We start from the raw sequence: 23,613 nt of genomic DNA, 5'->3' as shown, positions 1-23,613 counted from the left end.
CCAGTAGCATATTGGACACCTTCCGACCTGAGGGGCTCATCTTCCAGCGTCATATCGTTATGCCTATTGGAACTGTCCATAGAGTTTTCATGGCAAAGATACTGGAGTGGTTTGCCATTTCCTTCTCCAGTGGATCACCTTTTGTCAGAGCTCTCAGCTATGACCTGTCCGTCTTGGGTGGCCCTGCACGGCATAGCTCATAGCTTCACTGAACTACGCAAGCCCCCTTGCCACAACAAGGCAGCGATCCTTGAAGGGGGGGAGAAGTTCTATACAGTCAGTAAAAACAAGACCAGGAGCTGATTGTAGTTCAGATCATCAGCTTCTTGTTGCAAAATTTAGGCTTAAATTGAAGAAAGTAGGGAAAAGAACTAGGCCACTCAGGTATGAACTAAATCATATCCGCGATGAATATACAGTTAGAGGTGACAAATAGATTTAAGGAATTAGATCTGATAGACAGAGTGCCTGAAGAACTATGGACGGAGGCTCGCAACACTGTACAAGAGGTAGCAACTAAAACCATCCCAAAGAAAAAGAAATGCAAGAAATCAAAATGGCTATCTGAGGAAGCTTTACAAATAGCTAAGGAGAGAAGGGAAGTGAAAGGCAAGGGAGAAGGGGACGACAGAGAATGAGGTGGCTGGATGGAGTCACTGAAGCAGTAGGTGCAAACTTAAATGGACTCCAGGGAATGGTAGAGGACAGGAAGGCCTGGAGGATCATTGTCCATGGGTCGCGATGGGTCGGACACGACTTCGCACCTAACAACAACAACAACAACAAATGAAGATATATACAGTTGAGACGAACAAGACCTTTGCATGAAAAAACCTAGAAGCTTCTAATTGATGAGGGACAGTTTCCTTAGCCATGTAAATACCAGCTTACTTCCTCAGAGATCCTTGTTTGGATGGCTCCCCAAAAGAGAACACAGGACCACAAGTTCTGAGCATCTTGCAGATATTTCATTTGCTATGTGGGCAGGGGCACTTAGAACAGAGAGGCAAATTAATTTAGGAAACGAAGGGGAGCGTTATGCTTTGGAAAAGCAAAGAGGTATGCCCTCAGCTATGAAAGAAAGAAGAAACTCAATGAGCTTGGGGTGGTGGCAGAAGGAAAGAGTCTGTTTTACTTCTTTTAAAAATATAATCCTTTGTCAGCTAGATTGGCTTTGACAAGGTCCAGCTGGGAACAGTTCAAACACTCAAAAGCAAAGGAAGATCCTGTAGCAAAAAGCCAAAGCTGATCAGGCAGGAGTGAAATGGCAAAGTTGTGATACATCTGGAACAGACGGCTGGCAAAGCCTTGTGCCCAAATAATGGAAGAATTTGCCCAAGGAAGGATATGTAGAATTAGGTACAGTTCTGGATTGTGTTGCGCTCACAAGCAACAAACTATTGAGGTAAAGTATGGTCTCCAAGGTAGATTTGATTAATCTTTTGTTGGCTGACTTTGGGGCTTACCATAAGTAGAGTTTTCAAGCACTTTTCCTACAGACAGCAGATGCCCAATGGCTGCATGGATAGGCTTCCATTACTGTATCCTGGGTATGCTGGGCTAGAAAGCCCTGCATGGTCAATGTCAGTCTGAAGGCAACCATTCCCTGCAGACCCACCAAAGCACTTTGGAAAGCATTGCAAGACAGATTCTTTTTTGGTGGCTAGGACTCAGCCAATCCAAAGGGTAGGGGTTAGCATTGGTCTTGTTTTTAGCTTCCTCTTCTGATACCCAGTTCAGGGTTTTACATTTGTTTACACAGCACTGTGTGACCTGTACCTAATTTCCCAAATGTGGCAAACAAAATTATAGATAAACTAGCTTCAAAGCCCGTTCCTAAGAACAGGCCTTGAAAGGACCCCCTCCCTCTGGCCCCTGGTCAGGCTTTGGGCTGCAGCTCGCAAGTGGGGCCGGTGGGGGCTGGGCAGCTCGTTATCAGGGCGGGGACAGAGCTCCTTAGCAGGCAGTCAGCAGGCTGGGAGGCCCTCGTCAGCAGGCCCAGCCTAGCAGGCTAAGAGGCCCTTGTTAGCAAGGCCTCCACCACGACCCTTTGCCCAGGGCCCTCTCCCCTTACCTGCTGCTGGCTCCAGACACTGAGGCATCTGAGAGCAAAGAGGCTAGAGTCCAGGGACGGAGGGTGGGAGCTGCAGGGAAAGGACACAGTAGAAATTCTCCCCGATGTCCTCCATAGAAATCTATGTTTGAGCACTCAAAATCTACTCAAGATTCCCCAGCCACAGAGAAGTCAAATTGGCCTCAACCAGAGTCAGGGCATTCTCTGGTCTGGCAGAACACGCTTCCAGGTAAGATCAGGGCCCTGCGCACCTTAAGACAGTTCCACAGGGCCACCAAGCCTTTGGTTGATGACCATAGAATACCATCAACAACTGCCCCCTCCCTACATAGAAAGCAGCATTTGTATGCCACACAGTCAACAACATCACAGAGAGAAGGCAGTGAATGTTTGGGTTTTGATAAAATCTGGGGTTCAGTGTTTTTTATTATCATTTATTTATTTATTTATTACCCGTCACTCCCAGCAAGTTGGCTTGCAGCGGGTTACAGCATTAAAAACCCCACAACAAAATATAAACCATCCCAAACTTAAAACCATTCTGATGACCGACTAACCCTCCCCCTACCCAAATGTTTCAATCTTCTCATTGTATTGCCAGCTGCCCTGAGCCCTCAGGAAAGGGTGCCATAAAATAAAAATCTATACAATAAATTAATAAATACTGTGGCAGAGGACTATGTTAAATATGGCAGGACCCCCCGTCTCACAGACTGGCACACTATCTTCTAAAACCAGTGGCACTCCTCAATAGTCTAGGCTTAAGCCAAAACCTTAACATGTTAAAGTCTGCCCAAGCCAGGCCAGACCCCATCTTAGAAATCTTGCTCTCTGACTTAGGTTCAGAATGAGAGCCCCTGCCTGATCCAGGTGCCTCCAGGCTCAAATCTTGCTCTCTATCGTACCCCCTCCCTTGCCTTTGTATTGCTGATTGAGTGGACTGGCTCCATCCTGTTTGCCCAGGGGCTCCTAGGCAAACCTCTTTGTCTTGCAGCATATTCACACTTGGCCCCTCTACCAGGGGAAATCTCTTCCCCAAATCCTAGCTGCTAGACCCATTGAGACATGATGGCTCTCTTCCTTAGACACATTAACACCTTTGTTTAAGCCCATCTCCAGCCATCTCCAGACCTGGCCAGGGCTTTGTCCAACATCCTGACCCATCATGTGCTCACCTGAGTCTTGTCACATAGCCCCCTCCCCCAAACCTCATATAAACCATGGCTTCACACAGCCATCCTGAATGCTTTGCAACTTGGGACCTATTGGAACTTCCCATGCTGGTTCCTGTTGCTTTCCTCTGACTCTCCATTCTTCGGACAGGTAAATATACCCATTTTGTATACTCTTCTTCCCATTTTCTATATGACTAATTGTTAGGTGTGTTAGCTACATTTGTGCTTTTTTATTTTCTTTCAATAAAGCTTATACGTATTGTTTTACCATTTACATCTGTGTCTGCCTTGAGTTCCTATGGGTGTAATTGACCTTGTATACACAGGCAATGATCCTCTAATGCTAATTACCCAACCTCTTGCATAATTTGGCTAATTTTCCACAGCTCAAACACGTGTTACAAGACATGGGTAAATGCAATTTGGGTAACAGATTAGTAGGAATTGTAGAGGCCTCTATTTCTCACTGTAGGCCCTGTTTGGATACAATAGTAGTCAAGTGGCGACTCTATATTCACCTTCTTTACAATGTCAAGATCCCAAATAATAAAATATTGTGAGGACAGGGTTGCCAGCTGGGAAATTCCTGGAGCTTGTGTGTGTCGAGTCAGGAGTAAGTGAGATTTGGGGGCAAGGAAGACCTCAGTGTTGTATAACGCTATGGTGTCCACCCTTCAAAGCAGCCATTTTCTCCAGAGAAACTGATCTCTTTAGACTGGAGATGAGGTACAATTTCAGGGGCTCCCCAGGTCCCACCATGGGATTGGCATCAGCCAATGGCATGTATTATATGCATAAGGTAAAGGTAAAGGTATCCCCTGTGCAAGCACTGAGTCATGTCTGACCCTTGGAGTGACGCCCTCTAGCGTTTTCATGGCACACTCAATACGGGGTGGTTTGCCAGTGCCTTCCCCAGTCATTACCGTTTGCCCCCCAGCAAGCTGGGTACTCATTTCACCGACCTCGGGAGGATGGAAGGCTGAGTCAGCCTTGAGCCGGCTGCTGGGATCGAACTCCCAATCTCATGGACAGACAGCTTCAGACAGCATTTCTGCCGCTTACCACTCTGCGCCACAAGAGGCTCTTATTATATGCATACAATATCCATTATTTGATGAAATGTATTATATGCTGTAAACTTATATATTGTACAATTTATGTATGCAGATCTATGCCTAACCACTGAAGAAGGCTGTTGTGCCAAAACATCCATTGATCTTACCTGCAAGTCTAATATTGAGGCTTTTTAGTATTTTTGACAATAAATACTGTATTGTTATAACAATAACAATAAATTCTTTAACAATACATGCATGTATTTTTATATATTCTAATATTTCTAATTAACCTATGTAAAGTAATTATAACATCTGGACGCATGTTTATATCAATTTCACCTTTTGGGTTCCTTGCATATGCTTTCATATTTTAGGCAAAGATTATTATCAAGCAAAAGCTGGGAAAAGCCCCAAAAGCAGATTTTGTCCATGCTGACCTTTGCAAGGTATGTGTGGGTTTTCCTAGCACAGTCTTGATGGGCCCCAAAAGTATGACAAGAAGAAGGTACTGCAGATGTTATTAGAGCTATGCTAAAGAGGCCAAGTGAAAGCCTAGGAGGGAAACCTAAGCTAGGTTTCAACTCAGCCAGCAGAGCACATGTTCAGAATTACATGCTGCCTTCTTTGCACGCGACTCTCTGGATACACTGGTGAGAAAAAGGGCAATGCAACTCAGACACTGGAGGACAGAGACACAAACATGCTCCACATTCTTCAGAGTTATTCCAGGGCATATCTGAGATCTGAAGCTGCATTCTCACAGTTAGCATGATGCAATTAAGTTCTTCAAGGCAGCCAGCACCTGTAAATATATGTACCCCTATTTGAAGAAAGGGAAGGCTATGAATGGGCATGTACACAGCTGTGCTTCCCAACCATATTCTGCAGATCTGCGCCACTTCTGGGGTTTCTTGAAGCCTTAAGAAAATTTCAGGGGGTTCTGAATGGTAAAAAAAAAAAAAAATTGATAAAGGCTACCCTTGGGGATGAGCTCTGATTAATGACAGCATGTCTCATTAGAGTTCATCTGCAGTGTTAACAATACTAAGAAGAGACCTGTCTAGATTTTCTGAATACTCTTGGCAGAATCCTAGCATCTTCAGCTTGGATCTGACAATCATCTGCTCACTAGGTAGCCTTAGGCAAGTCATTCTCACAATTTCTGCAATAATGTTAGTCAAATGCTGTCAACACTCTTAAAAGCTATACAAAGGCTAAGAACTATTATTAGTACGCTGGTTTTCCTTCAGATGATATATTAGTAGTACAAGCACACAACACCTTTGATACAACCAGCATGGCTCTTTCTAGTAGTCCAGAAGAGCTTTTGCCACTGACTTCCTAACCTGGGAAAATGCTGAAGATGTGGTTTATTTCTAGAATTCTCCAGTAGATTCCAGGAAATTCCAGTTAATTACATGGGAGGGGGTGTGGGAGAAGGGGCAGAACCCTAATAGACCCTGGGCATTCCGTATGAATAGGAAGGTGAGGAGAGGGCCTCCAAGCTCTTTATGTGTTAAGGAAACTTAACCCTGTTGGCTAGGAGCCAGGAACTTTTCATGTGGATTTCAAGCCTCTGCCAGGAAATTCTTGGGTGCTAGAAAGAGCCTTTAATTTAAACCAGGTGCCTCTGAAAGAAAAACACTTCATGAAAGGCAAAAATTTGGTATCGTTCCCTCAAAACAAAAGGGCAATCACGCACATTTTGACTAAAATATTCCCTTTTTGGAACACAGCTCTGTGCTTTAAACAAACTTGCTGAAACCTCATCCACTTGGACAATCTTCATGAAACTAAGACTACCAATATTTCTGGAGCCAGAGAAAATACTTGAGCAGAGTGCCAGCTGAGTCCGCCCAAAACTGTGGAGCAAAAGACCTTACAGTATGGAAAGCACACAGGCTGGCAGGGAACAAAGGAAAGTGGGTTTTGTGACATTCTTTTGTTGTTGCTGTCTGCAAAACTTAACACTGTGAGTGCCGCTGGGAGGTGAGATTGCCATGGTGGACAACAAGGGCACAGTCCACACAGCCCTGGTCATGTGGCCATGTGGCCATGTGGCCAGCAAGGCAGCTTGTAGCAGCTGATGTCATGCCTTTATTTACAATATACTTGTTCTTTAATCTGGTAGTGATATGGTGGTGGATTGCTGCCGAGGGACATTTCCTCCCACACATGAATTCCTGGATGATCTCAGAATACACAGGGCTGCCGCCATGAATATAGCAAAGGGAATGAAGTGTCTACATATCTTGGCAGTGCGAAGCTAAGACATTTTGCTCCCTCAGGCAGAAGCCACCCACCTTTACTAAGAGAACATTATATGCAATCAGACCTTTGGTCCAACTACCCTGGTACAGTCTAGTCTGGTGGGCACTAATTCTCTATGATCTCAGGCTTTTTCAGTACTGCACCTGGAGATGTCAGTTTAACATTGGAGCAAAAGGAAGGAACCCTGCAGACACCTCATTCTGCCACAGGAGATATGAAATGCATTTAGCTGGCCCAGTGCTCAAACTGCTGGACTTAACTGAGAAGTTTACCCTCCAGCTTTATTCTACTCTCCCCCCCCCCCAGCACATCCAGGATTCATTTTCATTTTCACAAACAGAGTGGGATTGAAAGGTATATTTATCTGGTAACCTGCAATCTAGATCCTCTGTTTCTGTTTCACCAAAGACTTTTCTATGAATTACAAATTGTCCTTCTAGCCCATACCTTGAAATTCTCATCTGTTAGAGAAATTCAAAACCAGTAGACTACCTTCTATTTGTATCTTGGTAAGTATATGGCAAATTAAGCTTTTACATGTGAGAGCTAAGACTAATCACAACACCCATTTCAGAAAAAGAAAAAAGTAATTGTGTCATGGGGGTTTGCCAAGGGTTAAGGGTCCCTTCCAACCAGCCCTCTAGTCTCTGCACCAGGCTTTCTTAACCAGGGTTTCATGAAGCCCTGGTGTTTCTTGATGGCCCTGGAAGGGTATCCCGAATGGGTGGGAGTTAATTTCTTGGATATTTAAAAGAAAATTATTAAACGTTTATCGGGTGATATGACCATATATGGCTATGTTGACCTGTCCCCCCACCTCAAAATGGAGGGAGGAAAGAGATGGGAGTGTACACAGCTATGATTTTCAACAATATTCTGCATGATAGTGCCACTTCTGGGGTTTCTCGAAGTCTGAAGAATATTTCAGAGGTGTCATGTGCCATGTCAATCTTGGTGTCAATCCCCCGGGCTGGAGTTGTACTCCTGGGAACTACCCTTCTCAACTGGTATCTTTGTTGTTTTCCTGGCCTTCTGATGTAGAGAGTCTGGGTTTGTTATGGTAATGTATGGTAACTTGTGCTTATTCAGAATGTAAATGTGCTGTGTAGTGGCACCAAACAGACAAACTACCTCTGCATTTCATACCCTCCTGGATCAAATGGGTCCACTTTTCCATGTTTAAGGGAGTGGGGATCCGGGTATATATCTGCCCCAGCCCTTAAGGGCAATGGTGTCCTTGACAATTATTTTTCCTGTACTACGACTTCTCTCTGATGCTCCCTAAAAAGTTGAGAAAGGCTGCTCTACACATACATGGATATGACTTTTTAAAAGGAAACAGAAAAAGTCAAAGAGGAGGTGGAGTGGCACTGTATATGAGGAGAGGGCTTGCCTGTCAAGAGTAGAGGTGGAGAGTGACACTTCATTGGAAAATATCTGGGTGAAGATAAGGGCGGGAACCCCCCCCCCCCATTTACAGTTTTTTAAATGAAGTGCTAACTGTTAAGTGTCTGAAGTGTAAAAGGAAAAGCCCAGAATTGAAAGCCCTGATCATTCCAGAAACCAATCAACAGACCAATTAACAGCTCAAACAATGCTGGCCAGAACTTCAAACAACCCCCACTTCTCCCAACACACCTACACTCTAGCTATAAGGTGCCTACAGGTACTGGTATGTGCCCCCCCCCCGATAAAGCACAAAGAAGAGAGGAGACTGACAACTGGAACAATTCGTGTGCAGAAGATAGTGTCTGATTGAAAGTAGTTTTGAATCAGAAAAAAGGAATATTGCAGATCTGTTGCAAGATCTGGGTTCAGATCGATCAGAATATGGCAGGATTGAGAGCAGGAAAAAGTGTGAGTGCAGACGGTACCCTGGATGCTTTAGGCCAGGGGTAGTCAACCTGTGGTCCTCCAGATGTCCATGGACTACAAGTCCCATGAGCCCTTGACAGCAAATGCTGGCAGGGGCTCATGGGAATTGTAGTCCATGGACATCTGGAGGACCACAGGTTGACTACCCCTGATCTGGAGGACCACAGGTTGACTACCCCTGCTTTAGGCTGATCCTGCATTGAGCAGGAGGTTGGACTAGATTGCCTGTATGGCCCCTTTCAACTCTATGTTTCTATGATTCTAACAGGGCTGCCCAGCAGAACCTCAATGAAGCTGCCCTTGGCTGTTTTTTGCTGTCTCATCACTGCTTGATTCAGATCTCTTGGACCTAAGAAAATCAGGATTTCTGAAAAATCCCTTATCTAAATATGTTATTGGTATTAGGATCCAAGATTTTTTATCAGAATTCTGAATTATTTTCAGGTTCAAAAGACCCAAACTGAAACATATAAAGAAAAAAATATATGACTTTATGTCAGGACCCATCCCTTCCAGGGCAGAGTAATTTTTCTTGGGTGAGGGACTTTCTTTCACTGTTAACAGCCTGCTACCCTGCTCCTGGAAGAAAAACAACACCCTTCCAGGGGACAGTCTTACATTTACTTTCCAAGGCCCATCTTCCTCTACGGCTATCTTTTCCTTTAAATTCCATCAGGCCCAATCCCAGGCTGGAAGGTAGACCTTGAGGCCTTCCTATAAATTTCCCTCCTAGGCCTACATTTCACACGTTCACAGTTTGCCGATTCTGAGCTGGGAAATTCCTGTAGATTTGGGGGTTGAGCCAGGGGACAGGAAGGTTTGGGGAAGGGAGGGGCCTCACCGGGGCATAATGCCATAGAATCCACCCTCCAAAGCAGCCCTTTACTCGAGGGGAACAAATCCCTATAATGCAAAGAGGCTTCCCTGAGGCCTGCAAGCCACTTCACAAACCAGCCTTGAGCTCAGGAAAGGGAGCAGTACATGATCACTGACACGAGATACAGATTTGAGAGAAGTTGTAAAAAAAACTTCGGAGCAAAGGAAAATGACACTGGTGACAATAGCAACATGTCAAGAGGTAGGCAGAATAACTGTAAAGTTTGAAGATTTCCTATTCATGCTTTGCTCATGTTCATTAATTTTGTCAGCCATCTTATTCGCCTATTCCCTTGAAGTCTGATAAACATAAAAAAATTGCAGATTCTTTTCATTCCACCATGTGTTCACTCACAAAAGTGCAGAGATCCTCTATTATGGTTGCCAGCCACCCGTAAGCAGTAGGGGAAGCAGAGTTGCTAGCTCCAGGCTATGGATGGCAGGAATGGGATGGAAGGAATGGGACTTCAGTGGGGTAAAATGTCATAGCATCCAAAGCATCCATTTTTCCCATGGGAAATCTTGTATGACGTCTAGAATATCCCCAGGCCCCACATGGAGACTGGCATTTCTATTCTCTATATAAAACTTGCTCATTCCAGATTATTTGTCAAGGCAGTTTTAGTTTAGGCTCTGAACATTCCCAGATTGCAAATTCACCTTGCAAAGTTGTACATTTTATACAGATACCCAGGACAAAGTTATTACATCACATAAGTAATTGGAAAACAAGGCTCTTTGTTACATCCAATATTATATAGAAATTTCCTATCCTCATCCTACTTATTGCTTTGTACATATTTGAGGAGGAGGAAATAGAAGCACAATCATCTTTTCCTCAAACTGTTTTGTAAGCAGGAAGATGCCTTTTCTTGATTACTTACCCAGCTACAACAATGAAAAAATCCAGACGATTCCATGTGTCTCCCAGGTAGCACTTCTTCCCGAAAATCCCTAGTGCAATCATCTTGATTATCATTTCCACAGCAAAGAAGGCAAAGATAAAGTCATCAAAACTCTGGAAGATATAGAAGTGAAACAAGAAGGTGTATCTGGTGACTGAGATCCTGAATCAGTAGCAATTTAATGTCTGGGAGACCTGACCTCAAGGAAATTTTCATTATATACCAGGCTTTCCTAACCAAGTTTCTTTGACAGCCCTGAAAGGGTTTCCTAAACTGGTGGGAGTTTATTTTTAATATAGTTGTTAATTTTTAAAACATTTATTAGGTGATATGACCTTATACTATGCTATGACATGTTGACCGACCGCTCCCTCCCAAAATGGCTGATGGGCCTGGAGGGAGTGGGAAGGGGAGAGGCCCCAGGTGGGCTTGTACATAGCTATACTTCCCAACCATATTCTGCACGATGATGCCACTTCTGGGATTTCTCAAAGCCTGAAGAATGTTTCAGGGGTTTCTCAATGGAAAAAGGTTAAGGAAGACTATTCTACACATATTCTTTTGCAGAAAAGATTGCCAACTATGTCACTGAATGTCAAAGAAAATAGCTCTTAAATTATTGTATTTATGGGAGGGAGAAAAGATTAGAGTCATGCTGAAATGCAGCTATCTACTCTGACTCCTCCACCAGGATCAGGGGAAGAATCTTTGTTCAGTAGGGTTGCCATTGCCAACCCTGGGTTACAAAATTCTAAAGATTTAGAGGGTGAAGCCTGGAGATAGTGGGGTTTTGAGAGTATAAGGTCATAGCAGAGTATAAAGTCATAGTGCCCATCCTCCAAAGCAACAATTTCTTCAGGGAAACTCAGCTCTGTTGTCTGGAAATTAGTGCTAGGAAAAATCCTGGCACCACCTGGAGGTTGGCATCATACTTTGGACCTTCAGGACAGCTTTGCAAGTAAGTATAATGTTTCCATGGCATATTGCAAAAGTAGAGAATGCTTGTACCTGGAGAATCTTGCAGCGTGGGGAATCACAGCCCGTATCTTCACAGGGATGAAACATGCCCAGCGTAACACAGTTCAAGAGAATAACCAGCATGCTGGCCCTTTCAAACCAGGTGCACAGGCAATTTGTCAAGGAAAACAACCAGAGTTTCAGAATGCAAGTTAAGTAACAGCTGTTAACTCCAAAAACACCACATTGTTAGGCATCATGGAAATAATGAAGGTGTGTGTTTGGGGCGGAGATGAAAAAACTAGCTTGTTTTCCCTATGTCCTTTTTCTTGGAAGGCAACTATTCTATGTACTGGCTATTATTCCACATGCTGGTTGGCACCATGTGCTACTTCCAGAAATCAAATAGCAATAGTTCCATATTTACTATAATCATATAAAATGATACAATTATGCAGATCGTATAATAGACTCTTCCCATTATTCCTGCACGTGTGCTACTAAGACATACACATGTCATTTCTAACTTCCTTCTATTGAAGTTTCAAGCACTTTTCAGCATTAAAGACTCAAGCCACACAAAGATGTTAACTGTTCTAGTTTCTCCAGGACAGGCCATATTTTGTTAGAAATGCTGTGTGGGTGACTACAGAAGGTTCTGAAAATGTTAGCCCATTTTGTTGATGTTGCTTTAAACTATATTTAAACAGGGCTGAAGTCAGTGACCACTCTATTATTGCCAACACTTTCACAGCAAATGGTTTTCTCACCTGTGTAAAGCAGTATTTTATTGACCAAAAAAGAGGAATTCCAGTTATTCAAGAGAATATCTAGTTATCTGGTGCTAGATCATATGGCAAACAGTTAGCAAACAAGACTATTCCTAATACTCTATGCTTTTGGGTTTGTTTGTTCATTTTAAATATTTATATACAGATATTCAACTTAAGTCTTTACAGTGTTTCAAAATTAAAACAGTGTATTACAATAATAGATCTAAGATTAAGACACTATATGAAACCCATAAAGATATATAAAGTAGCAGATCATAACAGATTAATGAAGACAAACCCAAGGGATATTTCACATTACTATTTTAAACTGGTTGTTATTCATTGTTGGCCTGATTTCATGTAAAGTGATACAGGGACAGGAGTTTCACATAGTGAATTTCCTTCCATTATAAAGTCATCTCTGAAGTGATATGGCCATTTCCAACGGCGCTGTTTTTTTCTTCATGCAATCTTCCCCTGAATGTTTTTAAATGTTTTATGTTGAGCGCTATAGTGCTGTGCTGTTATAGTAGTACCACTGAGATCAACTGACCACTTAGATCGAAGTGAGATCAATTGCTGTCAATAGTACTGCTATAACACTACAACACTACAGCACTATAGCACTCAACTTTGAATGCTTCAAAAAAACTTTCTGAGCGAAAAATGGCGGAGGTAGGGGAAACAGCATTACAGGAGACACTACAGATGTTTTATACAACACACCACATTGCTTCACAAGCACAAGGAAGAGGTGAAAACTGGAAGAAAGCAATGGTGGCCAATTGCAGTTTAATCACACTTTGCTAACATGAGGCAAGTGGGTTTTCTGAATAGATAAATAACTTCTGCTAGCAGCTGGTTACTAAAATGAGTCTGTCTGAAAAGACAGAAAAAATCTGTCTGCAAGTAATTACTAAAGTGGAATATAAAGGCAATTTGAACCCCCCCACCAAAAAAAAACAGCAAAGAATAGTCAATAAAACAGCCATCAATAAAGAAATAAAACAAGAGAAACCACAAGTTTAGCCATTAAAGTCCTGCAAGGGGTGGGGGACAGGCTCATAACCAGAATTTTTTGTTAGGGGGCAACTTTTTTGTTAAGGTGGCAGGTTAGTTTGATGGAGAGCTCACCATTACGTGTTTTTATAGAACTGCCACACACTTTTAAATATCAGTATTCTCTATGTAATTTACTAAATAATAAGTTAAGTGAAAAAACACCACCTCGGCTGCTCTTGTGACCTGTGCCTCCACTGTAAGAGAAGCATCTAGGATCGCACCCAGATTCCTGGCAGAGTGTGAGGTCTTTCAATTGTATTTCTTCCAGGCCTGGGGAGGATGCTTCCTGATCCAGCCCCTTTCTAGTGAACCACAGGAGCTCTGTCTTGGGGGGGCTGAATTTCAGCCAGTTTTGCCTGAGCCATATTGCCACAGCTTCCAAAGAACTGGCAAATGTTTCTGAGGTGATTCAGAGCAGCCATTTATCAAGAGATAGAGCTATGTGTCATCAGCATACTGATGACAACCCAGTTTAAAGCTCTTGACCAGGTGACCCAGAGGGGGCATAAAGATGTTTTACAATGTGTGGGAGAGTATCATGTCCTATGGACCCTCACAAGGGAGTTGGTAACTCTGCAATTGCATCTCCCCCATTGCAACGCTCTGTGTCTAATCCTAGAGAAAGGAGAACAGCCATTTAAAGCTTGTCCCCTGAATTCCAGCCCCAGTGAAGTGGTGAAGCAATAGCTCCTGGTTGATGACATCAATAACCGCTGACAGATCCAGCAACACGAGCAGTTCTGACCCGCCTGTATCTAGCTGGCATCAGAGATAATCTATCAGTGCAACCAGCATTGTCTCCACCCCATGGTCAGATCAGAAGCCAGATTGATATGGATCCAGGGCCAAAGTTTCCTCCAAGAATGCTGAAAGCTGATCTGCCACACCCTTTCTATCACCATTCCCAGAAATGCCAGATGGAAAACTGGGTGTTAATTAGCTGAGTTGTGGGGATCAAGTGATGGTTTCTTTAGTAACGGATGACCCCCCCCCCACCTTTAAGCCTCCCCAGGAACTTTATTTCCCTCATGGTGTTGTTGCAATGATAAAAAGAAAAGGCAGCTGGGGAGCCATTTATACTACTCTAAACTCCCTGGAAGAGTAAAATAGGAATGGATCTAATTTTTAAAAATGTGATATCGACAGGTGTATATATGCAAAGGGACAGGAACAATGACTGGAGGGTAGTGTAAAACTGGCTCAGGTTCACAGGTCTTGCTTCCTGAGTTGTGAATGATATAATGAAACCTCTGAGGTTTTGGAACTGTCCATTTTTCCCCTCTCATTTTGCTATTTCTTGCATAAATTAAACAGTAAGTATGAAAACTGAAAAAGTAAGAATCTGTGTAAGGAAAACATATGTCTATGGATGAAGTTCAGGGTATTTTCATAAAGTAACACAAATAATCTAAAATACTTGATTTATGAATATTGTTAAAGCAAGGCAACAATGGAAGAGAATTGTTTTAAACTGAATGCACCCTCTAGTAGCATTTGATTTGCAGACCCAGGAAATTCAAAAGCTGATTTGATGCCTTATTTGTCAAGTAGTCCTTAGTCTCTTTTAACAATAACTTCCTCACATCTCTGTGGGAGGTGTTAGAATGCATTCATAATTATAGGATGTCATGAATTTAAGTCTGAAAAGTTTTACAGGTTAAAATACTTTACTATTACAAGCACTTGTTATAATTAAATAATTAAAATAACAGATTTCTATAAAAGCAACAAAGCTGACCACTTATTCTTTAACGTTACTGAAAATAGGACTGGGAAATAAGCAAATTCTAGTAGACTGATGAGCAAAAGGGGTAACAAGTGAAAGCTCCACCAATGAATATGGAGCCATTATTGCTCATCAGAGGTCAAATTTGAAATAAAAATGATTTTAAATTAAAAAAACACACTGAAATGCCAAAACACTTTCACATGGTTTAAACTAACATAAGCACAGAAGGAGTAAGAAAACGGGTTGAGATGGTATGATAGAGGGTATAATTATTTGGGTTATTAAAAGATTAATTGCTACCTTCCATGACATGAAGAAGTCCATAAAACAGACTCTAATCTAGTTGTATCATATGCCATTTGGTGTAAAATGCCTCATCTCATTACAGTTACAAATGCATTTGATGAATGTTTAATTACTTAGAATGTCCCCCCCAACAGTAAGCAGTTTTTCCCCAGAAGAAACAATGAAAAAACCATGGAGAAGTTAAAATCCCCTCACCTTATTGTCCAGTCTTTAGGAAGAACAAGTAATTAAAGAGCATTAAATAGAAGAAACATCACCTTATTGTCCAGTCTTTAGGAAGTTAGAACAAATAATTAAAGAGCATTAAATAGAAGAAATATCAGATTAGTACAAAAATGAAATCCTAAAAAGTGGCAATCAGAACACATTCATTGAACATAATAGGGCTTACTTCTGAATAAGCATGCATTTGGTTATATTATGAATCACACAACAAAGAAACATCACACTTAATATGATTTACATTGATAACTAACAATGGAGCGTGAAAGATTTAATAATATATACTAACTCTGTTTTCGACATGGTTCCTAAACTCTTTCATTCCCACTTTTTCAAAATCCATTCAGATCAGTCCTTTTGGCTGACATGTAACCTAACCAGACAATATTTTATGTAGTCTTGATAAGTACACACCCGATAAGTTGTCATCAACAAATTGTTTGTTCCCTAACTGTAGTAAAAAGGTAAAGGTAAAGGTATCCCCTGTGCAAGCACCGGGTCATGTCTGACCCTTGGGGTGACACCCTCTAGCGTTTTCATGGCAGACTCAATACGGGGTGGTTTGCCAGTGCCTTCCCCAGTCATTACCGTTTACCCCCCAGCAGCAAGCTGGGTACTCATTTTACCGACCTCGGAAGGATGGAAGGCTGAGTCAACCTTGAGCCGGCTGCTGGGATTGAACTCCCAGCCTCATGGGCAAAGCTTTCAGATGGCTGCCTTACCACTCTGCGCCACCTACACATTAATACTGCTATAACTGTTATGTCCTTCACTGTTTCAAATGTTGCAATATACCGTACCTTTCTGCTGCCCATTGGTTCTATGTACCCAAGTGAGGGGCAGTATAGAAACTGAATGAATAAAGAGAGAGACAATCAGACATCCTTCATGCATGCTGGGTGCATGATTTGGATCCAAGAATCAAAAATAATAAACTGGGAGGGGTGGGTCCCAGTGAAGAGACAAATATAGAATAATACAGACGCACTGGGAAACCAATATGGCAATAAAAAATATCCAAATTGGACTTATATAGAGTTGTCTCTCTTCAGTTTCAGTAATTCTTTTATTCTTATTTCACACATGTCCCGACGCGTTTCGCCTAGTTTTTTCAAGGGACGGTTTTTATATTTAAGGACCAACTTCAGCTTTTTAAGAAATCTCTTGACAGAGTATAAGATCATACAATAGCTAAACTTAGCTTGTGGCACTTCAGACGCCATATTGGTTTCCCAGTGTGTCTGTATTATTCTATATTGGATCTAAGAATGACACACACAGAGAGCTATGGCCAAGTGTATCTGTTTAAATACCCAATTTCATGACTAGAGGCTAATGTCAGGCAGCTAGCCTCTATAACAAAGGAGAAAATGTGTAATGGGGTGAGGCAAAGAAATTGAGACTAGGGAATGGCTCTGTTGTTGAGACAAAAGTGCCTCATTGAGTTACTGGTTACTCCCAGGTAAGGATGGACCATACTGGGTTACACAAGTGAAGACAAAAGAATGAGTAGTAAGGATGTCCAGATATCTGACTCTCTGGCCATTAAGGAAGAGAGACGGCAGATGTGGCAATGAATTCAGAATGATCACAGGTGTGGGAAAAGTACTTTAGGCTAATCAAGGAAAAAAACAAGCTCCCAGAGATGCCATTATCCCATCAATAAGCCTTACTAACATAAGGTGAGGGGAAAGTCAGTGGAAGAAGCCCCTCAAGGAAACAATAATGTTGCCCTATGTATTTCAGAGTCCTATGCTTAAAGTGTATTAGCTTCAAAAGTGTATTCTCCGTGTCATTGGTGTTATTAATCTCTGTCCTACTGTGCAGGTTCTTCTTCCTTCCATCATCAAACTGCATCTTTTTCCTCATTTGGATGGAAACCGCAGGTTCTAAGTCCCAACAACAGGTGATTATCATGGGACACAGAGGAAGTTGCACAGAACATCTATTTTGCTGTTTTCCACTTTTCCTCCAAGGAGCTCAGGCTGACAAGGATATGTCTTCATTTAAATTTGATCTTGACTACAATTCTCCCCCTCCCCTCTCTCTGTGGGAAGGTATGTTTAGACTGAGGCATAGTGATTGGTCTAGGTCACCCTATGAGCTTTATACCTGAAAAGGGATTTGAACCCAAGTCTCACTAGTCCCAGATTAACACAAGCACAACATCACGCTGGATATCTCTGCCACAGTTTAGCTAAGGCAATAATGGAAAAGAGATAAAAACAAGATGAATGTGTGCACCATATGGACTTATGTCTCAAGAATCATCCTGTAACTAAGCAACCTCATTGTCACTGACCATGCTCAAGTAAATGTGTGAGGAAAGTCCCAGATTTTGCACCTCCTGATCACCGATTCCTGCAATGCACTCCAGGTTTTCTTAAATGCATTACCTGCTCTAGCTTTTGGGGAAGCAGTCAGGCTGTTGAAGGTGGGGAAGCAGTCAGGCTGTTGAAGGAAATCTGCACACTTTGTTAATGTGAACCCTGCTGATTGCATAAGGCTGACATGATTTTGTTCCTATTATTTGATAACATCATTCCCTAAATTTCACATAACACCCTGGAATTACTTGTTGGTGAAAAGTTAAGTGATGAAATTAGCTTAGGAACCGCTCCTATTATATTCGCACCATTTTGGTTGGTACAAAAGCACAGCCTGTAACTTGGAAAGTCGACAAGCACATTTGTAACTGTATACTTTTAAAAATCAAATTATATTATCTTTCTCATTTGGAACAATTGTTTGTAGATGATGATCCTTTATAGAATTTTTAAAATCAGGAGCAGGCTTGATGGGCAACAATGCACTGTGAGGCAGCTTTTTGCTGCAGCAGATGCGGAGAGACCCTGCAGGCAGAACCATGGGGAGAGAACAGGCAGGCTTTACCAAGGCAGTGGTTGCAAACTTGCTGTTTCTGGCCAAGTCTCAGCCACAGAAGCTGCCTAAATGTGAAGAGCCTTAGGCTAAAAGAAGCCACTGGGACCTGGAGCTTGACATTCTGCCACAACTGTTAAACTCTGAAAGTCGGACGAATCATGGGTTCCCGGGGGCATTGGCAAGACAGACCACCAGGCTGATCCTTTCTGGCAAGGGCTGTGTTTTGCACCTCCCCAGCACAAGCAACTCATACAAAATATACCCTGAAGTTAATCATAGGGACTCCATCTAAACAAGCTGAGTTTGACTGGAGTTACTTTGCATAGGATTGCACTGTTTGTTGATCATCCTTTTTCAAAATGTATCTTGAACACTGATTCTTTGTTCTTATGCTCTCTAAAACAGCCAGAGCACTGCTGTGAGTCCTGTAAAAATATCCATGCTCTAGCACTGTAGAATTAATTTCTTCCTGTTCTCCTTTGGTTGACTATTACCTCATTTTCCCGTCACCTGTAATGATACGTCATTCTATACATTATACAAATGTCTTCCTTCTTTCCTTATTATATTGCTTGTACCTTGCTTTCTTCTCCCTCCTTCCCACTGCCTCTCTCCTTTCTCCTCTTTCTTGCTTTGTGTGGCAGAAATATGACTGTTACAATCCGCGTAGATGTTTGATTCAATATGTGTTTGCTTCTGCATAAAATTCTAAGACAGTAATCACCAATAGCAATATGTGCATAATAGAAGGTGGAAAGCAGTGGATCACATTATTTTCCTTATATAAAACATTGTACGGTTGGGTATAGAAAAATGTGAGGCACCTGCAACAAAAGTGGTCTTTTTAAAACAAAGCAAGCATATCAAGTGTGGTTTGAAATGTGAAAAGTAAACTACTCAGAGGCCCCAAACAGATTCATTTTAAACTCTCCAGATTCTCTTTGGGATATTTCATATGCTCACAGCTCTTCTCTGACACATTCATTAGTCTGGTGATCAGGGATCTCCCAACAGCTCATGTTGTAGTGCTTTATTTTATTAAAGGCTTTGCAGCTCATCACTGACAAAGTAGTGGAAGTCACGGGCTCCTGCAGGTGGATGCTATCCAAACAGTGTCAAATAGACGGGAACAGCAGCCTCCACAATGGTTCTGCCCTCTCCTTTGCTTTGCTGCCTACTCCGGCTGCCCCCACGTAACTATATTTGGGATGCAAATTCCAAGCTGTAACCTCAACCTGGCAGCTGGAATTCCTGTTCCCATAACATGTAAATATTTTCTCAGAATAAAAAGCAGAGATCCCTAGTTCTATAAATACTGACTCATCATCACAGAATTTAATTGCAGTCCACATATGAAAGCCCACCAGCCACACAGGGCTCGATCCTCAAGCTTTACAAGCAAGATGTCTTTAACTCCAGCGTGTTAAAACAAATAACCATATTTACACAGGGTTGCAAAATTGCCTTGGCAAGATGTCAAAGTTTATAAAATTGAGCAGGTTGACAAAGTTGTCTTCCTTCTAGGTTGTTCAGTTTTAGCCGCAATAAAATACACTGACCTGGTAGAGTGAACAAGATTGCGAGTGGCAGTCATGGGATAAGGAGTCAACCTTGTGTGGTACGTAGAGGCCCTGTTCTCAGTCAGTGTTCTGAACTGAGTACTGACATCTTCAGAAGAAAAAGACTGAGGTAATTGTTGGGCAAGGTGCAGTCTGTGAATTATTCTCATCATCCAGCAACCTTACGGCCACCATGAGAATAAGAATGCATCTTCTGATCCTCTTAGCAACCACTGGTTGACAATCTTCCATGAGCTGATTGTATTTTTCTCTTTAATACTGTTGCATTGATGCAGAATTCAACACCGGCAACATGATGGCCTTTAAGAGTTCAATGCAGATTACAAGCATCTAACAAAATCTTGGTGATTTCTTCTTTTGTGTATGTATGTCTGTAAACTTTATTGCATATGACCATAGGTCTTTGCAAATCCAAAATGCACAAAAATAAAATACATTTCAATAAAAAATTAGCACACCAAAAAGAGATATGTACAATATGCAAGGTACCTAAGTAAAATAATAATATATCTAACATATTTAAAATGGTTAAGTAAGTGTGCCATTGAAGACAACTCAGAAGCATCAGCTAATACAAGACATGGAGGCTTACTTACTTACAGGTACTGGTCAGTCTGAGCACATTACACACCACTTCCACACAAGTGTAAATATTGATGTTCTTAAATGAAGTTTGTAACATTTTTCATACAACTTTTGGCCTCCCCTGGAATAGATCCAAATTTAGTACCCTATTACCCTGCATTTTCCAAATCCATTTTTTCTATAATTTTATCCCCTTCCTATCTGATCTTGCAGTTTTCCTGTGAGGAATCCCGAGTTTTAAATTTTGTTTTCCATTACCTTTTGTATTGTCAGTGTCACGTGTTCAAACCCCCCCCCCCCTGTGCTTCCACCTCCCTCAGGTTCTCCCCTGAGAAATCCACTAATTTTGTTTAGCATAATATTGATTACATTATGTTATTCCCCCCAGCAACATTATAACATAGGGGGAAAATGGGTAGTGAGGATTCTTGTAGCCTTCTCCATGTAATTGCACATCCGTAAAGTTCCTTTCCTTTCCTTCTTTTCTTGTGGGGCCATGTAGGTTTTGTTGCCTTGAGTTTGTATTGTTTTTTCATCTTCCCCGATCTCCCCCCTTCCTCAATCTTCCCCTATAGCTCCCGGTGTGTTTTTGATGGCAATTAAATCTTTTAAAAATCTAAAAATAATGGAATTCATTTAATAATCATAGAAACGCAACATGTGCCGTGTTTCCATTTAAAAATGCTTTGTAATTATTGAATAACACTGTTATGAATTGATGTATCAACTTCAACAATTGCAAATGAAATACTATTTTCACTGGGATTTTGTGGGAATCCTCATCAGTCATTTTTTAAGTTAGTGACTAAGGAGAAACAGGGGACCTTAGTAATGGCAGCAACCTTGCTGTTCCTCACAGTACATCCAGCCTTTTCTTAACAGCATTACAATGTTATAATTACTGCATATGCACACAAAGAAGGAGCTTCCATTACTGACAAAGTACATGACAACATGTTTAGTATGCATCATAACTGCTGAATAACATGGTTATGGATTGATGTAACCAGTTGGACGGTCACCAGCCATTTTCTTAGTTGGCAGCTAAGGAGAAACAGAGATTTTTGAAAGGGCAGAGTCCACAATCCATCCAAATCTTTATTATTTTTTTTTACAATGTTACGATGTTATTCATTTATTTATGTATTTATTTAATCTATCATTAAATTAATTAGATTAAATTAATCACTGAAAATGTCTATACTGCCCCTCTCTCATGTTACTGCACAGGTGCAAAAAGGAGAGACGTTTCCATCACTGATGTATATAATGACACAACTGCCCAACTCCTTTTCAAAGAAAGTATGGAACACACGGGGTTGGTTGGATACAAATTCAAGGGGGCAAATGCCCAAGATTAATGGCCTTTTGTGGAAGGGTTGCTGCCAAGTCGGAGCATCAGCTGGGGACTCAACTTGCTGGGAAACAGCAGCAACACTGAGGCTCAGAAAAGGTCACAGCCGCAGTGTTTGTGCACCGCCATGCTGCAGAGTGTGTATGGAATAGTATTATGCAATGCAGCTGTTATCAGCACAGATATTTTGAGGAGACATAACAAAAGACTCTTCCCTGACTATGCTATTCATGGCCATGATCTGATGAGCTACTGCTAATTGAAACTCAGTTTGGGAACCCAAGATCAGCTTTCATAAGGGGAAAATAACCCCCCGCCCCGCCTTTCATAAGGGGAAAATAACTCCCCGCCTTTCATAAGGGGAAAATAACTCACCTTCTATAACAATGTAAACTGACCTACCTTGTTGCATATGCCAAACTCAAGCGGCATTATCCTTTTCTCTCTTGGCAACCTGTTTTGTGCACAAGATTCTGGTAACCTGCCCTGTGCTCTCCTGAATACTTTAGGTTTTTATTTCCTCAGGCTCCACATGAGGCTGGGGAAAATTAATCCAAACAAGAAATCTGTTTCGATAGAGCCATGGCCTTGTTTTCCCTCTGACTCACAAGAGCTTCCAATACATTTTCCCAAACTCACTTGCTGTTCAAAAGAAAACCAACAAGCCTACAAGTTGGACACATGGCTTTGTCACAAATCCTTCTGCATTTAAGAGTGCAACGATACATCTCATGTAAGTCCAAAGTTCTCGGCTTTACTTTAGAACTATAGTGCAGCTGACACCACCATCCAGTGGAGCAGAAGACCATGGGGGAAGGGAAGCTCAGAAGTGCTTACACACAGGAGAAATGAACCAATAGTGACAGGAAAACTAGACAGGTGCCCACATGTTGTGTTGTCAATTACTGAATAGTAGGAGTTTTGTTTGTTCATGGCAGCAAACACTGGGCACTTCAAGAACAATCCCTGGCCTTCCCCTATGGCTTTAGGATGGCTCCCCTAATGCTAACATAGGAAAACAGCTGGTGGGAAGGCAGGCAGGCAGGCAGCTGAATAACCATGGCTCTGCAAGGGTAGAAGCCAAACAGTACTGCCAGACTCTACTGATCAGGGGCCAGAGTCCAGAAGGGGCTCAGCTTCCAGTTTCTCCTTTTCCAGTGGACCGGTGAGTAATGCCTCCACAATACAGAGGAAGAGAATATTCCTTTACCCTGGTGTGGACTCTGGCAACAAATGCTGTTCTTCTACTTCCTCAGCTGTCCCCATGGAGGCCTTATAAAGGAGTACATAGGGTGAGACTTCTCCAGCCTCCCACCAGGACATTTCTGATTCCTTCAGTAACTGGCCTCCCAGCCAATGGCTGTTTGTCCCTCCACCACTCTCCAGTGTTCCATTTCCGCGTCAAGTCTTTAAAAGCCTCTCCAAGGCCCTCCTTCTCAAGTCTTGAGCTCATCTCATCTTAACTGGCTGGGGCTTTCACACAAGCCTTGTTTTTTGCCCAAATTGGATCTCTCAAAGAGAGTTGTGGAGAATTATGAATATAGCAAGAGGCTGGGTAACGCAAGAGCTTTTCTACCAAATTTTACAGGGTCCATTCCCTAGGAGAAACCCTTCTTAAATAAATTAAGCTTACTCTCAACGCGATTTGTTTGGGGAAAATATTGGGGTACATTCAAAACATATACAAGCAAAAACATAGGTACATTATGTTCTACAAGGGGGAAAGGTTAGAGAAATACTGCCTCTGTCTTGGGTCCAAGAAGGAAAGACGGCATCAGGGGTGGAAAGGTTGCCGGATATGGAGGAGTCAACACACACTCATACACACTTTGGGGGTGTACAAGCATTATTATAATGTTTTGAAATTCTCAGCTCAACCCAGTGACTGCCCACTGGGAGGTATGATGTGATCTCAGTGACAGGTGATT

General features: G+C 42.0%; 1 protein-coding gene across 11 annotated transcripts in view; it reads right to left on the bottom strand.

Annotated features, from left to right (window-relative positions):
* The window catches only part of CACNA1G (calcium voltage-gated channel subunit alpha1 G), a 482,930-nt gene that overhangs the window by 249,786 nt on the left and 209,531 nt on the right, over positions 1-23,613 (bottom strand). For 10 of the 11 annotated variants that reach the window (XM_077327955.1, XM_077327961.1, XM_077327957.1 and 7 more), the window contains exons 2-3: positions 11,243-11,355; positions 10,214-10,347 (exon numbers count right to left, since the gene is read on the bottom strand). The exons of the other annotated variant lie outside the window; for it this stretch is intronic. In XM_077327955.1, coding sequence (XP_077184070.1) covers positions 10,214-10,347; positions 11,243-11,355 — 247 coding nt within the window. The remainder of the gene's footprint in view (positions 1-10,213; positions 10,348-11,242; positions 11,356-23,613) is intronic. 11 annotated transcript variants of the gene reach the window in all.

Source organism: Paroedura picta, chromosome 3 (genome assembly GCF_049243985.1).
Source record: "Paroedura picta isolate Pp20150507F chromosome 3, Ppicta_v3.0, whole genome shotgun sequence".
In the NCBI taxonomy this organism is placed as follows: Eukaryota; Metazoa; Chordata; class Lepidosauria; order Squamata; family Gekkonidae; genus Paroedura; species Paroedura picta.
This window is presented reverse-complemented; position numbering and strand designations above follow the sequence as displayed.